General features: G+C 31.0%; 1 protein-coding gene across 12 annotated transcripts in view; it reads right to left on the bottom strand.

Moving 5' to 3' along the window:
• LOC127738901 (nesprin-1-like) overlaps positions 1-17901 on the bottom strand; it is a 244990-nt gene that overhangs the window by 119837 nt on the left and 107252 nt on the right. For all 12 annotated transcript variants that reach the window (XM_052250385.1, XM_052250384.1, XM_052250389.1 and 9 more), the window contains 13 exons: positions 17691-17855; positions 16904-17230; positions 15942-16259; positions 15322-15648; positions 14977-15117; positions 14488-14652; positions 13516-13842; positions 12685-12837; positions 10848-11012; positions 10098-10424; positions 9526-9678; positions 8387-8554; positions 7865-8041 (listed from right to left, as the gene is read on the bottom strand). In XM_052250385.1, coding sequence (XP_052106345.1) covers positions 7865-8041; positions 8387-8554; positions 9526-9678; positions 10098-10424; positions 10848-11012; positions 12685-12837; positions 13516-13842; positions 14488-14652; positions 14977-15117; positions 15322-15648; positions 15942-16259; positions 16904-17230; positions 17691-17855 — 2913 coding nt within the window. The remainder of the gene's footprint in view (positions 1-7864; positions 8042-8386; positions 8555-9525; positions 9679-10097; positions 10425-10847; positions 11013-12684; positions 12838-13515; positions 13843-14487; positions 14653-14976; positions 15118-15321; positions 15649-15941; positions 16260-16903; positions 17231-17690; positions 17856-17901) is intronic.

Genomic DNA, 17901 nt, shown 5'->3' with positions numbered 1-17901 from the left:
TTGATTTATTGATAATAGTATCTGATATAATTATGGACCTAACTACAATCAAGTGATAAGTAAGCATTCATTTTTAAGAAGTTGCTGAACCATGAAAATAAGGTCAAGGCCAATTTATATGTGTGCTGCTTTCCAACATATGAGTGGTGATGCATAAATTCTTGATATTTTGTACAGAATTGATATGACTCAATGCAAAACTATTTTGACAATGCGGCCATGAAATAATAATTATGACTTGCCTTTGATGACTTTCATCTTTAGTGAGACAAAAATCTAATAACAAGCCTATGTCGCTCACCTTGGTCTATGTGCATATTCAACAAAGGACACTCTCCAACATTGTAGACGAGAATAGAATTCATGACAAAAATCTCTGTTTTGTTGATCTTGTATTGCTGACCATTAAGTCTGTTTAGTTTCTCTCTATCTTCTTTAGTTTTTTGCTCAAAACACAAAAGAGGGTAAAAAAAATTCCTCATTTAAGGGCAATCATTCCTATAAAGAATGGCAGTCTACTAACTATATCGTCAAAATTTGACTTGCTAGTAGACCTAGCCTTGCTGATAATTTTTGTGATTTAAAGTGTGTACTTATCTATTATAATTTTTATCATGTAAGGCAAAATGCAAAAGAAATGGTAAAAATCGTCATTAAAGGGCAGTAACTCCAATAAGGAGTCGTCAGAATATTTCCTCCATAGTGTCTTAATTGTAGATCTTGTCTTGCTGATCATTTTTGCTTATTTAGTTTCTATCTATCTATTTTAACTTTTAAGATATAAGGCAAAAACGCAAAAAATTGGTAAAAATCGTCATCAAAGGGCAATAACTCTAATAAGGAGTCGACTAATGATTTCTACCATGCAGACTTATTTGTAGAACTTGTCTTGCTCTTCATTTTTTGCAGTTTAAAGTTTCTCTCTATCTATTATAAGATAATAGGCAAAATGAAAAATAAAAGGTAAAATTTGTCATTTAAGGGCAATAACTCCTATGAGAATTTGCCTCACAGTTTTGACGTATACGAACAATTGGTAGAGCTCAACATTCTGAACATTTTGCTCCAGTCAGATTTTCTCTATTTATAACGGTTTTCAAAATAATAGACAAAACTTGAATTTATCCCCTATGTTCTATTTTTAGCCATGTTGGCCATCTTGGTTGGCAGACGAGGTCATCGGACAATTTTTTTTAACTAGATATCCCAATGATGATTGTGGCCAAGTTTGGTTAAGAGTTTCAAAGGAGAAGATTTTTGTAAAAGCTAACGATGACTGACGACGAACAAAGACGACAACAGAGGCCAAGTGATGAGAAAAGCTCACTAAAAGGGCCAGGTGAGCTCAAAATGATTAGTCAGATTTATTTTGATACATTTCTGCCCGTTAAATCTTCAAGGACAGAAAACTCCTAATTTAATTTAAGATTATGGTGACAGTCTTGGTCACATGGCTAATTCAATTGGTGAAGAAAGAATAGCCAAGGATTATTTTTGGAGTTTTGTTACTGATTCAGTTCTACATAATCTTTCTTAACACAAAAAAAAGAGGAAAAGTTTTAACCAATCAAAGATTCTAACACTTACTTGACTCAACAAATGGTTTGCTAGATTACATCTGAAAACAGACCATCCAAAATTCGTTCTAATACATTTTGATATTTGTTCATATTGTTTATCATGGAATCACTCCAACCTTAAATTATCTAAGTATCAAGGAACACTGATTACAATCCTTATGCAAATTACACTGCCAACTACTAATTTTGTCAATCATGACTGAGAGGCACGGAACCCTAAATAATGGGTTGGTTGGGGAGTTGGAAGGCTGAATAATGACATCAAGAGTTACAAAGGAGGAAACTAGGAATTCAGGAAAAGGGAACTGGTTGCAGATAGTGAAAGTTAAACTGAAGCAATTGGGATTTCAGGAGGAGGGAACTGGAAGTATTTGCAAAGAAGTGTAAAATACTAACTAATTTCATTTATCCCCATTGTAAAATTAGGCTATATTCTGATCGAAGTTTATAATATATACTATGGGTAAATATCCCTGAAAATTAGTAAGTGGTTCCTATTAAACAGACCTAATTATAAAACTTAACAATTATTCACACAGCTGTTACCAACAACACCACAAAACAAGGACATCTATGACCCTTGCCATAGCCAAATCAACCATACCAAATCTCTAAGAGAATTTGACAATTTTGTTGCTATACTATCTCAAACTTTAAATTATACTCAGTTCTATAAAATGCAGAGAATTCTGATACAATTACAGAGTGACCATTTCTAATTTCAATGGCTTCCTACAAAAAGGAATAGTTTATGGGGGATGTGTATGCAGAAATTATCTCTCCCATTCTACTCCCCTTACTCCAACTGTCTTCTCCAATCACACTTCAAATTTCTAGTCCTTGTGAAGTTAAATTTCATTTTCCCTTTCCATAAATCCCAGTTCCCAATCCCCATACTAATACACTTCCTCTTCATTCCCTCACAAGCACTTTCAAAACCTTTTAATCTTCGGACACACTCATTATTCACACCTTCAGACAATAGGGGAATAAAATGACAATAATAAACACAGTAATCTCAACATTTTATTTGAGTTAATTATATAAAAAAACATTAAAAACAGCTCGACAATCCTGGTGTCGAAGCCTTAATAATAGCTGCTACGTATCACTACTTTCTTGTGTAAACATTATACATCTATAATTAACTATTGAGCATATCAAAATGGCAAAAAAACACTTGGTGTATAAATAAATAATGGACGGAAAATGTGTTGTTTTATTTTGGCTAAACAACAAGGAATGTTCAGAAATACTGATATCACATATGTATGTAATTTCAGAAAAATGGAATTGTGGGTAAAAAATAAATTTGAATATTTTTCAATAGATGGAAAATGTGGAGAACTGAAAATACTCAGAATTTAAGCATTTAACAAATTTTTACCTCACATTTCACAGTTTTCTGAAATTACAAAAAATTGTTACAAAACTGTAACAAAGTATGCTTTCAGGTATAACAACAACAAAAATAATTGAAAACGGCAAAAATTTGCAGTTTTATAGAAATCTCAATGTCTTGATTTGATGAAAAACAACCTATGATAAATATGTCCTTCAATTGTATCATTTAGCTGATCTCCTATCATTATTAGTAAAGAGATTCACACAATTTTTTTAAGTTAAAAAGAGATTCTTCTGAAAACTATTAAAAACACTGCATACAAATCTAAAATTAGACCTGCCTGTCATTTCCACTGATCAGTTTGAAATTAGGTCAGTCCGTAAGCTGAAACCCAGCAGTTTTCCTGGAAGGCCTGATAAATTGGGGATATTTATTTTGAAAAGGCCTAGTTTCCTATAAAATTATCTTTAGGTACTCCGGGTTTCCAGGATTATTTCAGACATCTCCAGTGATGGCTTTATTAAAGTTTACCACATAAAACGTGGAAATAGCAATGAAAATAAATGACTATGGGCAACTTTCATCAGCTGATAAATTTCAGACATTGAACATGGAAGGTTCAATCAATTCAAATAAACAATGAATTGTTCCAAAAAAAAAATTTGAATTCCAAATGATTTTCCTTTTTTACTTTATAAAAACGTGACACATAAAATATGAATCGGCCTTGGTTTTTTTCCGTTCCTTAATTTGAAAGATCTATCTTTCAATACCAATAAATCCAAAATGGCTTGGACACATCTACTTTAACTGCCACAGATATTATTTCAAACACAACCAATCATACAGATACAGTGTGAGTGTAGTTATACGAATCAATTAAGAGCATTTATTAGATACAAATCATTTAAAAACACTTTATGAGTATGATCGAAATTTTTAAAATATTAAAAATGTTAATCTTAAATATTATTTTGCTTATTCACAGACCACATGTAATTAGTTTTGATTAAATACCGCTAGAAAAAACAAATGACTGATTGGGATGCACTCATATTTTTTGCTTCATTTCAATTTTTAATACCACAAATTGGAGTAATTCATAAGATTTTTATTTTCCCAAAGAATATTCAGTGAAAGTAAAACAAAGACTTGAAATGTGTCTTGAAGGTAGCAGATATATCTACTTGAAGAAGAAAAATAGACACAATATTAATATACAAAACAAAATAAAAAGAAGGCAATAGAATTTTACAAAAATTAACTAAAAAAATAAAATGCCTAGAATGTTTTTCTTTTTTGAAATATTAAATAAATACTGAATTAAAATATATCTTTTGCATATTCAAAATAATTCCAAAACCTAAAAAAAAATTCAAATATATATATATGCATATAAAACAATATTAAATCTAGGTTATATGTGTTAAAATTATTTGTAAACATAAATTTCCAATCCCACAGGTGAATTGTGGCCCTTTGCTGCAAAAGTTTGTGTAGAAAGGGGAGATAATTGAATAAGGGGAATAACTGAGTAACACACATGCATCATGGAAACCATGCACATAATACACAAATAAGTAAAGAAAAAGGCAGTTAGAAATACACAGCAGGTCAAGTTAAGGAGTTATTGATATATGTATATATTAAAAGAAATGATACAATTGTTGCAGAACATATTCTCTCTCTCATACATGTACATGTATATTTCAAAATTACATATAAATGAAAATAATTAATAATACTGTGTATTAAAACAAAGTTCTCATAAAACAGATAAAAATAGATCTGAAGAATTAATTAAAAAATACATTTACAAAAAGACACATTTCTGAAAGCACCAAGTAACAAATACGGATGGAATGAATTGGTATCACAGATAACGCATAAATAACATGTAGTGAACATTCACATAAATAAATAGTAATAAATATGTAAACAATATAATGCTAGCAAGTTTGTTTCCAACACTACAAATCTAAAACTAGCGACATAATGGCACAATTCATTAGAAACTATTTTATGACTGTCAGAACTAAATAAAACTGGCAAGGAAAATGGTCCACTTCAGGTAGAAGTCTTCCGATCGATAGTCTTTGTACTAAAGTTGTAGAGGCTGGATATATAGGTATTGTGATCCATGAGACTAGTACCAATATAGGTCAATGTGATCGAGAACGACCTGAAGAAAGAGGAAAATTCCAATTTTCACACAAAATGCCAAACAAGTCACCACAAACATTATCACTTAGTAATTTATTACACGAAAAAAAATTAAAGAATTATTAAACAAATCATTACTAAAAATAGATTTTCCAAAGAAAATTTAAATAAATATTGTTATGTTTCCGTCACCAGAAAATAAAACTACAAAGTTATAAGTGCAGTGCCAGAACACATCAGTGTAGCTTGAAGTAACCTTGAACTTATAATTATAATTACTGGTGGCTTAGGCCAAATAAAGGCCAAATAAATACCTAAAAATAATAACGCTTACTACTTTTGAAACTGATATCTATTAGAAGGCTAAAATGACAAAGGATGGTCAAAAATCAAGATCTGGCAGAGTTAAGTTGGTAAAAGTTAGATATGAAATGACAATAAAATATGAATTCAAATAATATCGTCACACTCAACATCCTGTGTTTTATTGATTGATTGTTGGTTGCTTAATGTCCAGTGGCAAATATTTCATGCATATTCAGGACGATCCTGTGTTTTAAAATATTAAGTTATGTTAAATGAAAACGCCATATTCGGATATAAACAGTGACACAAGCGACAATGTTTGTTAAGGAAAAATGCTAGTAAAATACAAAATGTTAAAAAACCCATGAAATTCTGATCAAAATGATGTCAACCAATAAGTCATTGGTCTAAAAAAAAAAAAAAAAAAATTGGCAGTAGTTTTTTAAGGGTGTTTCCTGAAATTCAATATAACACCATTTTCTTTAATGGAGTTCCTTTAAATAGAAAATGAATAAAACATCAAAATTATAAAAATAAAATTTACAAATAGGCCTGAGATTAGAGCATTTGAAACACCAGAATTTTTGGTAGGAAAAAGACTTCTCTTGACTTTCAGAGTAAATATATTGAAAGAAATGAACGTTAATATGTGGAATTCAAATATAAAGCTTCCAAATTTTATGAATAAGATTTTTTCAACTTTCTACTAAAAAATGTGATATTAAATTTTAAATCCCCTTTCCTTTGGTATTGAGTGTTCTGTTTGTTCTCCGCACACTTGAAAAATGATTTAAAATAAATGCAATGGCCACCAAGGACTGGTCCAGAAAAGTTCTTCCAGAGTCTGAAGATGCAGTAAAGAGGAACATTTTTGCAAAGGGTTTATTTCTGCTAAGTTCGTGATTGGGATAAAAACACAACATTATCCCCAATCTCAGAAAACAGGTTTGCCCTTTGAAATTGTTTAAGTTTAGACTCTTAAGAATAAGATAATAGTGGAGTCAGAAAAGTGCCCAAAGAATTGTTTCAGGAACAGCCATAAAATTACTTTTTGGGGGAATGAAAAATTATGTGATGTTATCTTGACACAAAACTGAAAGTAGTGATCTGGAAAAAAGGATGGATTGATGATTTAAAATGATGACACAAAGACACAATCTGATTAGAGCTAATTTCCTAATGCTTGTAGAGTGAGACTTTGGTTGGCTTGCTTGCTTTGTTTGTATAAACATTTGCTCAAGAATTGTAATTAAGATTGACATCTGCAAACAATATAAATAGGCGCAGTTAAACCTGTATACATTATACTTAAATTTGATTGGATGTTTGGAATCCAAATATAATGTATACAGGTTTAACTCTGCCTACAATGCTTGAGAAAACATTAATAAAGACAAAGCAAGGAAGCCAACCAACCAAAGTCTTACTCTACAAACATTAGGAAATTAGCTCTAAAATAGAGATTCTATGTCCATGCTTTGCTTACAAGGATCTGACAACACTAGGTCCTACTTTCTGTTCTGATAAATTTTATATTAACCAATGAAATTTCTGCCTTCAAATTTATAAAGGTGTGTATCATTACAACACAATCCGAGGTGGATGAAACAGAAAGTAGAATGGAGCGTTTTCAGATCCTTGTAAGCAAAAGCTTGGACACAGGATCTGTATTCTAAGCTGCTTGACAAAAGACAAAAATGTCCACCATTACAAAAAAAAATCTAATGAGTAAAAAACATATAAGATAAATGATAAAAGGAAGATAAAAGTTAGAAGATTAGAATGAAAAAAAGGAAAGACAATCAACGAAGTTATGATGAATGGACAGATTATACTCTGGGAAATAGAAAAAAAATGGTGGCTTTATTTCCATGTGGTATAACACGTATACAGACCATGATAAACATGTCTTCCTTCAGAAAAATATACAGTACAATATTCACAAATAACATTAATTCACTCATGTACATAAAAAACACACACATGCTCTCATACATTCATGCACGAATAGAAAATAGGAGAAATAAAGACAGAAAAAAGTTAAATCTACAGAACTTTTGACCATCCTTGCATTTCCTTCTAATAATGGTTAGTACTAAAACAGGTCTAAAGGTAGATAAAAGCAGCTTGTGTGAGACTGGGCCAATTCACCTGTAGGTCTAAATTCTATGCTTCTATAGTCCCTCAAAATGTTAGACTATATTTAAACTACTTTTGAAAGAGATTAGTTTTTTTTATTTCTAATTACAAAATGCACTTTCTTTTTTTAAGATAAAAATTTTGATATACATTTATGAAACAAATTTTAAGCAAAAGATTTAAATAATTTTACCAATTACTACTAAAAACATTTTTCAGAATTATACATTAATCAATTCTATTGCATTTTCTTTATTTTAATTTTTTTCAAGTCATTTTAGTGTTTTATCAAACAAGACTATATATAGCATATGAAAAGAAATTATCCTACCTTGATTTGTTCTGCAGTTGATTGTAAATTGAGGTAACTCTCTTCTAAGTTTCGTAACTGTGATTGTATTTGTTGTGCCATTTTAGGAACCCGACAGTTGTCTTCTGCTAGATGACGACCTTTCTTGTTGACCATATCCAAGGTCATTCTATAATCTTCTATATCTCTAATGAGAGCCTGCAAATAATTCATTCAATATTAACGTTACAAATAAACAAAAAGAAAATTCAATTACAATGGATGTCTTATTTTAAATCTTTTGTTTTTAAGCACAATTAAAATAGCATAAAGTTTTTAAGTTCATCCATTATTTATACATATAACTGAAAGTCATACACATCAATATTCAAGGTCTTAAAAAAGTTGAAAGAACAAATTTCTGTTCATGTATATAAATGAAAACTTTAAAAGTATCAAATACCTCCCCCCCCCCCCCCCCCCTTTTTTAAATTATTTTCCTGAGTGTGAAAACTAAGACTGATCTGATATAGTTGTGAAATTCAATCTAAAGTATAAACTAACCCTGTGCTTATCCAGTTGTCTTTGTGTGATTTCCATGGAACTGACATTGAGGGAATTATGGGACATGAGCTTGAATGACGTCTGCAACAACCATTTCTCACTATCTTGTTGAGCTTCATGGAAGTCTAAATGATCATGGTAAGCTCTGTCTAATTTAGCTACTATCTCCTATAAATAAATAAAATAAAATTGAGAATGGAAATGGGGAATATGTCAAAGAGACAACCACCCGACCAAAGAGCAGACAATGCATTTTTTCAAATTTGGACAATCAAGATAGATAATGTTTTGCGTATCTTCCTAATCTGCTAGATGCATATTGGTATAATAAAAATCTCAAACTTAGAAGGTAGTCATATTTGCAATATTGAAGTGTATTATATGAGTACATTTTTAACACTGAATGTATTGGAACACAGTTTCATTGCAATAATATGTACAATACGGTGACCTGTAATTGTTAACTTCTTTGTCATTTGAACTTTGGTGGAGAGTTGTCTGGTTGGCAATCATACCACATCTTTTTATTTTCATAATATCAATTTATACTCATTGATACTTATACCCTTTATATTCAACATCAAAGAATATAACATTGTGCGACACGAAAGGTCTTTTCATACAAATTCAAATGCTTTAAAGGAGGTAGGATTTTTTTTGCCTGGTATCTAATCATCAGTATTTAGGTTTAACTTGTGTATAAAAGTGCACCCTGTGTAACACACATATAAAAACTTAAATTCTTGCATCAGAAAAAACAATATATATTCTTTAGTAACTTGAACTGACTTAAACAACCACCTGTCTAATCAGTACAAGTTCTTCATTTATGAAGGTGGCGTTTGGTTCAGATTGGGTTCATAGAATAATTTTGCTCACATTGTCCTCATTATTTTGAAATGAAACTGAATAGTTGTACTTTTACGGTTTAAGTGTAGAAGCTTTGACCAAAACATGTATTGTTGAGTTTTTAAAAGTACTGTCTTGGAAGCACATACTGTCGTGGTTTGTGTAGTGAAGTTTTTTTTTTTGAAGTTTCTTGAATCCTCTATGGCATTTAAATTGCTGCTTTTCAATTAAAAATACAATTAAAGTTTTTATTTTATAAATTAAATTATTATTTGATATTCAAAACCTACCCTGGCCCTATTTCTGACTCTATCGTACCGACTCTGTACATCAGACAATGAATCAGATACATCAGGATTTTCACTTAGAGCCTCAAGGTTTGCTACTCTCTCGGCCAGTTCATTTACCAGTCTATGGTGGTTTTCTACATCACTCAGTACAAGCTACAAAATTAAATTGGAAAATAATTTGCAATCAAAGAGATTCAACTCAAACTAAATTCATTGAAATCCTTCCCCCTCATTTTGATATTCTTTAATTTTTTTGTTTACATAATATTTTAAATAAAAGCTTGATAAAGCATATATTTTTGCGTCTTTTTTAATCGAACTGTATTTTAATATGAATGTAAAATCTTGAGTTTTTACAAACAGATACTGAAACTTCAGGTACACTAATTCGTAATTCCAGCAAACATGAATAAAATGGCACTAACAACTGATTTGAAATCATTGATTGGGAGTTAGTTGGTACAATATTTTCCAATTTTCTGTCACTTTGTTGAAATGGATATCTGGTGTAATGAGAGCAAAACAAATATTTTCAGGTTATCAATCAAATATAAGCAACACATTGAACATACTTTGTATTTGTCAAGTTGTGTTTTCTTTTCTACAAGTTGTGCTTTAGGTTCAGGCTCCATTTGTAGAGTATGCTCTGTGTCTGCCAACCATTTGACTAGACTGCCATAATACTCTTCATAATCGTTCCAACGTTCCTGAACACCTTCTAACATAGTGCTACATTCAGAAATAGCTTGGTTTAGTTTCTCCCATTCATTGGTAAGTTCAGTAACTTGCTGTTCGATAATTCTCTTTCCGTCTGAGGAAGTATTGGGAAGAATTTTTTCGGCCAAATCACAAACGTTATTTACCAATTGTAAACCTTCATCCATACTGGCGGTGATTTGCTGTAAAAGAAATAAAGGGCAACTTATCACCTAAAATACAATTTCAATAATGAATACAGGTCCAATAAATCTTTTATCTTAGCTTAACATTGAACATGAATTTCTCTCTTACATTCCTGTATTGAATTAAAGTTTCCCTCATGTAACATTACAATCCTGAACTCTATAATTGATCCATCTTTATATCATTCTTTTGTATTGTAATCAAAGTCCTCTGATGTAGCATTACAATCTTGAACTCTATAACAAACATAATTTTTTTCTTTCTTTTGATCTTGTATCGTATCCCAAGTCCTCCTATGAAGCACTACAATCATTGACTCGATACTGAACTACCTTTATATAATTCAAACAATCCTGCATAGTGTCTCTGTCTCCTGATGTGATGGAATATAACAATCCTGAACTCTATAGCTGACCTACCTTTATTCCATTCATGCGATCCTGTATGGTATCCCAGTCACCAGATGTATCATTGCAATCCTGAACTCTCTCATCCATTTCTGCCAACCAATGAGCAGCATCATCGAATGCTTTATCATATGATTTGTGGTCTTTAGCATTATCATTCAGTCTCTGCAACATACCCTGTGGTGGAAAAACAGCAACGATGCTCATTTTAAAATCTTATAATTCATCATTCAAAACTTGAGTTAAATTCCAACTTCAATCTACCATTTTCAAAACAAACTTGACACTTGTGGTTGAAATTAATTATCCATAAAGTTCAAAAGTTCAATCTTAAATTACAAACATAATATATCCATGACCCAGAATAATTTACTCTGATCTACTTCATTGTTCCAATATGTGAGAGTTTGTACCATTTCAAGATCTACATTTTATTCAATCTGTAAACTTTAATCTGCTTACAGACAGAAGTCATACAAAATTTGTTGTGCCTATTATAACCATTTACCAGCTTATGGATATAAAGCAATTTAAATGGGTTGAATGAACTGCAACTTTATTAGGTTTTATTAAATTTCATGAAGGTTCAATATAATGTCAGACAAACACACTTCATATGTAAATTAAATAAAAATATATTGAGAAATTCATCGTAAAACTGACATGCATACTTGAATAGGTTTTCAGATAGAACCATTAAAACTTAAGTTATTTACACATGAATATATCTTTTATCAAGTGCATGTTTATTACAGAGGGTTTTAACAGTACTTTTCTTCAGAGCTATTTCATTAAAATGAATGTGGGAACGTAGGTTTTTCTACAACCAACATGCTTTCTTTCTTTGAATGCATACATCAAATTGTAACAGAACTATAAATGTCAAATTAATCATGTCCAAAAAAAGTTTCCCTTCCTACCAACCAATATTCCTTTTAATAGAATAGCCCATAGAGCCAAGTGTATTTTTTTTTAAAACAAACATGAATTTTAAATAAGGGAAAAAATGCATGCTAACATCACATATTTCAAAAGAGGCTGATTGACTGAACATCATGCATATTAAGAGAATTGTGTTAAATTGTATTATAATTTTACAAAGAGCTCTGATTAAAAAATTCTAAGTGCTAAATAAAAATTGGTCAGGTGGAACACCAATTAAAGTTAATGTCAACGTTCAACTTCAGCGTTGTTTATTTTGACACCTGATACTTGTTTATATATCTTTAAGTAATTATTTTTCTGGAAATGTTAGCTTTAGATTCTTAATTTTTTTTAGGAATGGGTAATTTAACTTTTGATACAAAAAAAAATATGCTTGATGTACATACAATACATGAAAGTTAGCTTATGAAAAGGTAATTTTAATTTCCAGCAAAAAAATAAAAGAAAACAAATGTTTGCCATGCCAGGCATCATCCTCATAAAATATATTTGTTTTTTTAATAAAAAAAAATTAAGCAAATGGAATTTGTATTTTCTTTTATCATTATAATATTAACTTATAAAATCATTTATGGGTATTAAGAAAAACTTTGTGCCACATCTTGAATCAATAATTTGGCCCAATATGTTAAAGTTTATTTTGTATCATTTTTATACTCTTCAGTTACAAATTTCAACAAAAAGCAATTCAAATATGAACTTCTAACAACAATAAAAAAAAATATAGACTTATTAAACTATCGACCCTATCAAAACAACCTCCTCAGGTCCAATAAATCAAAACTTGTATACTTTCTTGTCAGATTAAATACTTTGAAATGACATTTTATCGTTTTATTGCAATAAAAGTCAAGTTTAATGTCTATATCCACAATTTAGTGCTTTATTTTACAGTACAACTTACCTTAGCTGCTGACATGAGTCCTTGATATTTTGTGGTCAACATCATCATATTATTTGAGACACGAGGGTCTATGCTGCGCTGTGAAACAGCATCACTTCTCTCTTTCACATGCTCCAAAGATAGTTTCTTCTTCAAGATTTCTTCAAATATATCCTGCAACACAAAAATATGTGTTTAGAATATTATGCAGTAATTATGTGCTTATAGCATGACTAATTACTTTCTGTTAGTTGTATTAAAATTCTAATTAGAAAAAAAATGTTAAAAGATTTTAACATGTTTCTATACACGATTATTTAGTAAATTTGTTTTTCATAATCTATTGTTGTTTCAATTGAGTTTACAATATAATAAGCAAGTCATTTACACAAATATCTTAAAATTTAACTGGAAAATTGCCAAATAAAATAATGACTTGAGAAAATGTTTTAATGATTTTTAGTATTTTAAAGATTCAGCAAATATTCATGTGAACTACAGAATGTAAACATTGGATGATCAAATATATCTATGAGGTTAACAAGATAAAGAACAGCTATAAAGAGCATTTCTTATGATATATATCTGGTGAATGAATGTTATGTTAATTTTGAGTGCTTGTGGAAGCCCCCAGTCACTAAATTTCAACTTTTCTAGAATATCCTTGCAGTAAAATATTCTAATTTAAATGCAAAAATTGTATCTGTAACTATTTAAATAATTTTTTTAGACCTCCTGGTTCTGATTTTCCTAAAGTCGTTTACACAATCTTATAAAAAATTCAGTAACATGTCTAAAGAATGACAACAAGTTCTTTCCTTAAATTTAAACGAAAATAGAAATAAGTTTTACCTCTCCCTGCATCAACTGTTTCTGTTTCTGCTGCAAGTCTGGTTTGTTTTCGTGGAGATCTTTGACGTTGTTCTCCATCTGATTCATCCATTGATGGAAACGTTCGTACTCGTCGTCCATTTCCATCCAGTTTCCAATACATCTGTCTAGATTACCCTCCATCTCGTTTACAGAGGAGGAGAATGTATTCCAGTCGTCTTTGAGGTTCTGGATCTCTTTATGGATAGCCTCCTGACCTCTGGGAGCAGTAGACATGCAGACCCTCTCCCCAAGTTGTGTAGCATTGTTAACCATGTCCTGACCTTGTCTCATCTCTCCTTTGAAATCCTGTTACATAAATTACAGAAAGCTTTGAATGTCAGATCTCACACCTTTTATCAACTTAAGACATATCATTTATGCATGAATTTTCTTTGATGCAGGATTTATAGCAATTCGCCATTCATTTTGACATACCACAAGTTTACATTTATAGCAAAATATTTCAAACATATGCTGTTGCATAAAAAGATACAGAACTTCTACATAAAATTTTAAATAGCAATGAAGCTTGTAGGTTCACTATTCACTTCCCCCTCCCCCCTCTTTTCCTTAAATTTCTCTGGATAACCAATAATAATAAAACTAAGTATAAAAAAAATAAGTGGATAGAAATTCAGTCCATTTAAAATCCAACTTTAAATACTGTAAATTCAGAAACTGTTGCTGGTTTTTTTTTATATTAATGTGACTTAGTCAGAATCACAATAATAGCATTCTGATATCTTATACAAATATATGTATGCAGATTTTTCTGATGTCGCAATAATTAATCTAGCATTTTTGTCCATTTTTCAAAAATTCCAATAATAAATGCACACAATAATTTCTGAATTTACTGGTTTTGGTTTTGACTGTTGAAACAGTGTCCTGCATAAACACTGTCTTGCAACAAGAAGCAGATTGGATCATATTTTTTAACTCTACACTTACCTTAAGCTGCTGTAGTCTTTCTTGTAATGTATTTCTATCTCCAGTGTAGTCACTCAATCGTTGTAGTCTGTGTCGGTTGTTTGCTAACCAATCTAAACAACCAATGTAAGATTTCCTGTATTCTTCATGACCTCTAACAATGTCATCTAATCTGACTGTCATGTCCTAAAAAAGATATGATAGAAATGATGGGATATACATACATGTATAATTATTTTTCATGATTTTGACAATCCATATTTTATTGTGGCTACCAAGAAGGTAAGATAAGCATATTCAAGAAGAGAATATTTTCGTGAATGCCGTGTCAGTTATGATTTCCTAATATCCACACACTTTGTTAGTCCTGAACCAAGAAAATTTAAATTCTCTTCTCTATTTTTTACTTTCAAACTATGCAAACGATTGCTCATGAAATAAATCAAAGTATTCAAACATCTTTCCAAAAAATTCATTATCACAAAAACTCTTTAAAAGTATATTTCTTACCTTTGCAGAATCATGAAGTTGTTGGTAACGACTGTTGAGTTCTCTGACAAGTGCAATGGGTCGACTGTCTTTCAAGTGAGAAGCTTTGTCTTCCAGTTTATTCAAAGCATCTCTGTGAGCCAGAATATCAGCTTGGATAGCCTAAAAATGCAATTATTTAATTATGAGCCATTTCATTACACAAATCAAAATTATGAACAAGCTCCATGAACATATTAAAAGAATTCATGATACTTAACGGAAACTTTTTTCAAATGATAAGTAATAATTGAAGATTTTTACGTTTAAAAATAATCAATATCTAATAAAATCTAAAATTATTAAATGATAAAGACTGCTGTGTACCTTGAATTTTTCCAAACTAGATCTCTTCTCAGGCAGGTCTACTCTTGCTTCAGGATCAGACCTCAGTTTGGTCTCTAGGTCCATAATCCAGCCTAGTAATTGGTCATATGACCTATCAAAGTCTCCCCATTGTGACAGAGCAGACTCCAGTCCACGCTTGGCTTGAGAAACATCTGTCAGTAGGTTTTCATATTGTGTCTTAGCTCTCTCAGTCTCCTGTTTGATTATCTGACAACCTCTTGGATTAGTGTTTGGTAAAGTCCTTTCTGAACACTCAAGTAATGTCCTCAATAAGTTATGGCCTTGGTCCATGGCTGCTTGTAGTTCCTAAACAGAACACAGGATTATGAAAAATATCAGTACTGTAATATTAATTGATTAATGCATAAATAATAGTTTTACTACTATAACTACCAATGAAGAAATCTTTTTTGGCCAAAAAATGAAAAAAAAGATGATCAAAGTAGAAAAGTAAAAAGAAAGTTTTTGTTTGGTTAAATGTTCCTAAATATATGAAAACATTTCTTAACTATATGTCCTGTTACACACTCAGTTACTTAAAAGCCAAAATATCTGATCTATGAATCAACACCATCTAACAATTATCCAAAGATATTTACCATGATTTGATTAAGTTTGCTGCCAACGTCATCTTTAGTTCCAGATGAATCATGAACACTTCCAAGTTTTTGTTTGGTATCGGTCAGCCATTCCTCAAAGTCATTGTAGGCTTGTTTGTATGCAGCATGGTTATCACAGTGTAGTTCCAGATTCTTTACGATGTCCTTTGACATAGCGACCACACCTTGATAGCGGGTGGTCAGCTGTGTGATGGCATGAGAAGTCTTAGCGTCAGCATTAGTGGCTAGTAGGGCCTGAGCTTTCTCATTTACCCTGTCCATTGTACTTTGGTGTGACAGGACTTCTTCCATATAGTTCTGTAAATAACAAATTTATGTAAAATTTAGTTCGATATGAAAAGCAATTGGGATGTATTAGAATACTTAAATTCATGATTTTAAGATTAGTTGAAAAAAAAAATCTGTGTATGGTAGAATCTAAGAAGAATGCGATCCCTTCAAATTTTCAAATGTAATACAATTATTCTGAAACTAACACATTTTCTGTTACTATAAGTCCTTAAATAGGTTGAAAAACAGTCTGTGCCTACTAGTAGTAGACTTATTTCTACAATTATGAATACAAGGAGAGGTGTGGTAAATGTCATTGAGACAGAAAGCCAATGACGCAAACCACCAAAAGACATCTAGAAATCAAAATATAGTCAAGCTTCCCTACAACTAGTCAACTCGAGTCTAGAAAAGTCGTGAATAAATTGAAGGGAAACTACCAAAGATCTATCCTAAATTCCTTAATAAATACAAAGATTTTTCATAAAATATAAAAAAGACAACCACTGACAAGAATCCTGACATGATACAGATTTATATCTAATCTTTAAATATCTGTAAAACAATTATCTATTTTGGTTGTTTGTGTTGATGTCTCATTGATCTATACACCACATCTCCTTTTATTCAGTTTAATATAATCCACAAACAATATTCGTAAAACCACATACCAGGTAATGATCCCATTGTTTCTTTTTCTCTTCCAATGTGATCTTTGGTTCAAGGTCGGCCCTTAGGAAGCCTTCTGCTTCTTTCAACCAAGCATTAAACTGGTTGTAGCTTTCCTCAAATTCATTCCATTTGGACAAGCTAGTGTCTTGGTCTTCTAGTGCTTCATTCAGCATGGTACGGTACTCATCAAAGTCACGCTTCATTGCCTGTAGTTCGTGTCTAATTTTGGTTTGTCCTGATGGTGAGGTTGTATGAAGAGTTAACTCCCCTGATTTAGTAGCTTCAGTCTGTCTGTGACTTCCTTCTCCAACATCAGCCTGGAGAGCCTGCAAAACAAAATATACAAGATTTTTTCATTTACTGTATACAAAAGTCATCTGATTAAAAAAATGCTACTATAGCAGAAATGAGAATTGTTTACTTGATGATTGATGGCAACATAAGGCAACTTGAGTGTGTATTTAGTATATGCATTTTGTAATAAATATTAAACCATAGTCAAGTTACAACATTCTGTGTAAAATAATATTTTTTGGCAAATATTGATACTTTAAATTACACTTGAAAATCAAAATTTCTTCAGAATTAGTAGATTTCCTTTAAAAAATTGTCATCCATAATTGAATATGATGAATTATTCGTAGATAGAAAACTATGAAATATTCATTTTTCTATTCCAAATTTTGGTCAACAGTAAATTTTTTAACATAAATTTATATTATCTGTGTTCAATATTAAGGTTCTGTTTGAACTAATCAAATGATTCTACTTTTCTGAAAGATTTACCTTGAGTCTATCTATCTTGCTGACAACAGCAGTCTTTTCACCAAATGTATCCTGGCAAGTGGCAAGTTTTTCTCTGGCAGCTCTCAGCCAAGATATAAAACCATTGCAAGAATCATGATAAGACTGATGTGAGGCTACACATTGTTCTGATCTGGCCAAACTATCCTGCAAATAAAATTTAAGTTTTCCTTACAGATATGATACCTTGTCT

The sequence above is a fragment of the Mytilus californianus genome, unplaced genomic scaffold, assembly GCF_021869535.1.
Source record: "Mytilus californianus isolate M0D057914Y unplaced genomic scaffold, xbMytCali1.0.p SCAF_4, whole genome shotgun sequence".
Classification (NCBI taxonomy): Eukaryota; Metazoa; Mollusca; class Bivalvia; order Mytilida; family Mytilidae; genus Mytilus; species Mytilus californianus.
This window is presented reverse-complemented; position numbering and strand designations above follow the sequence as displayed.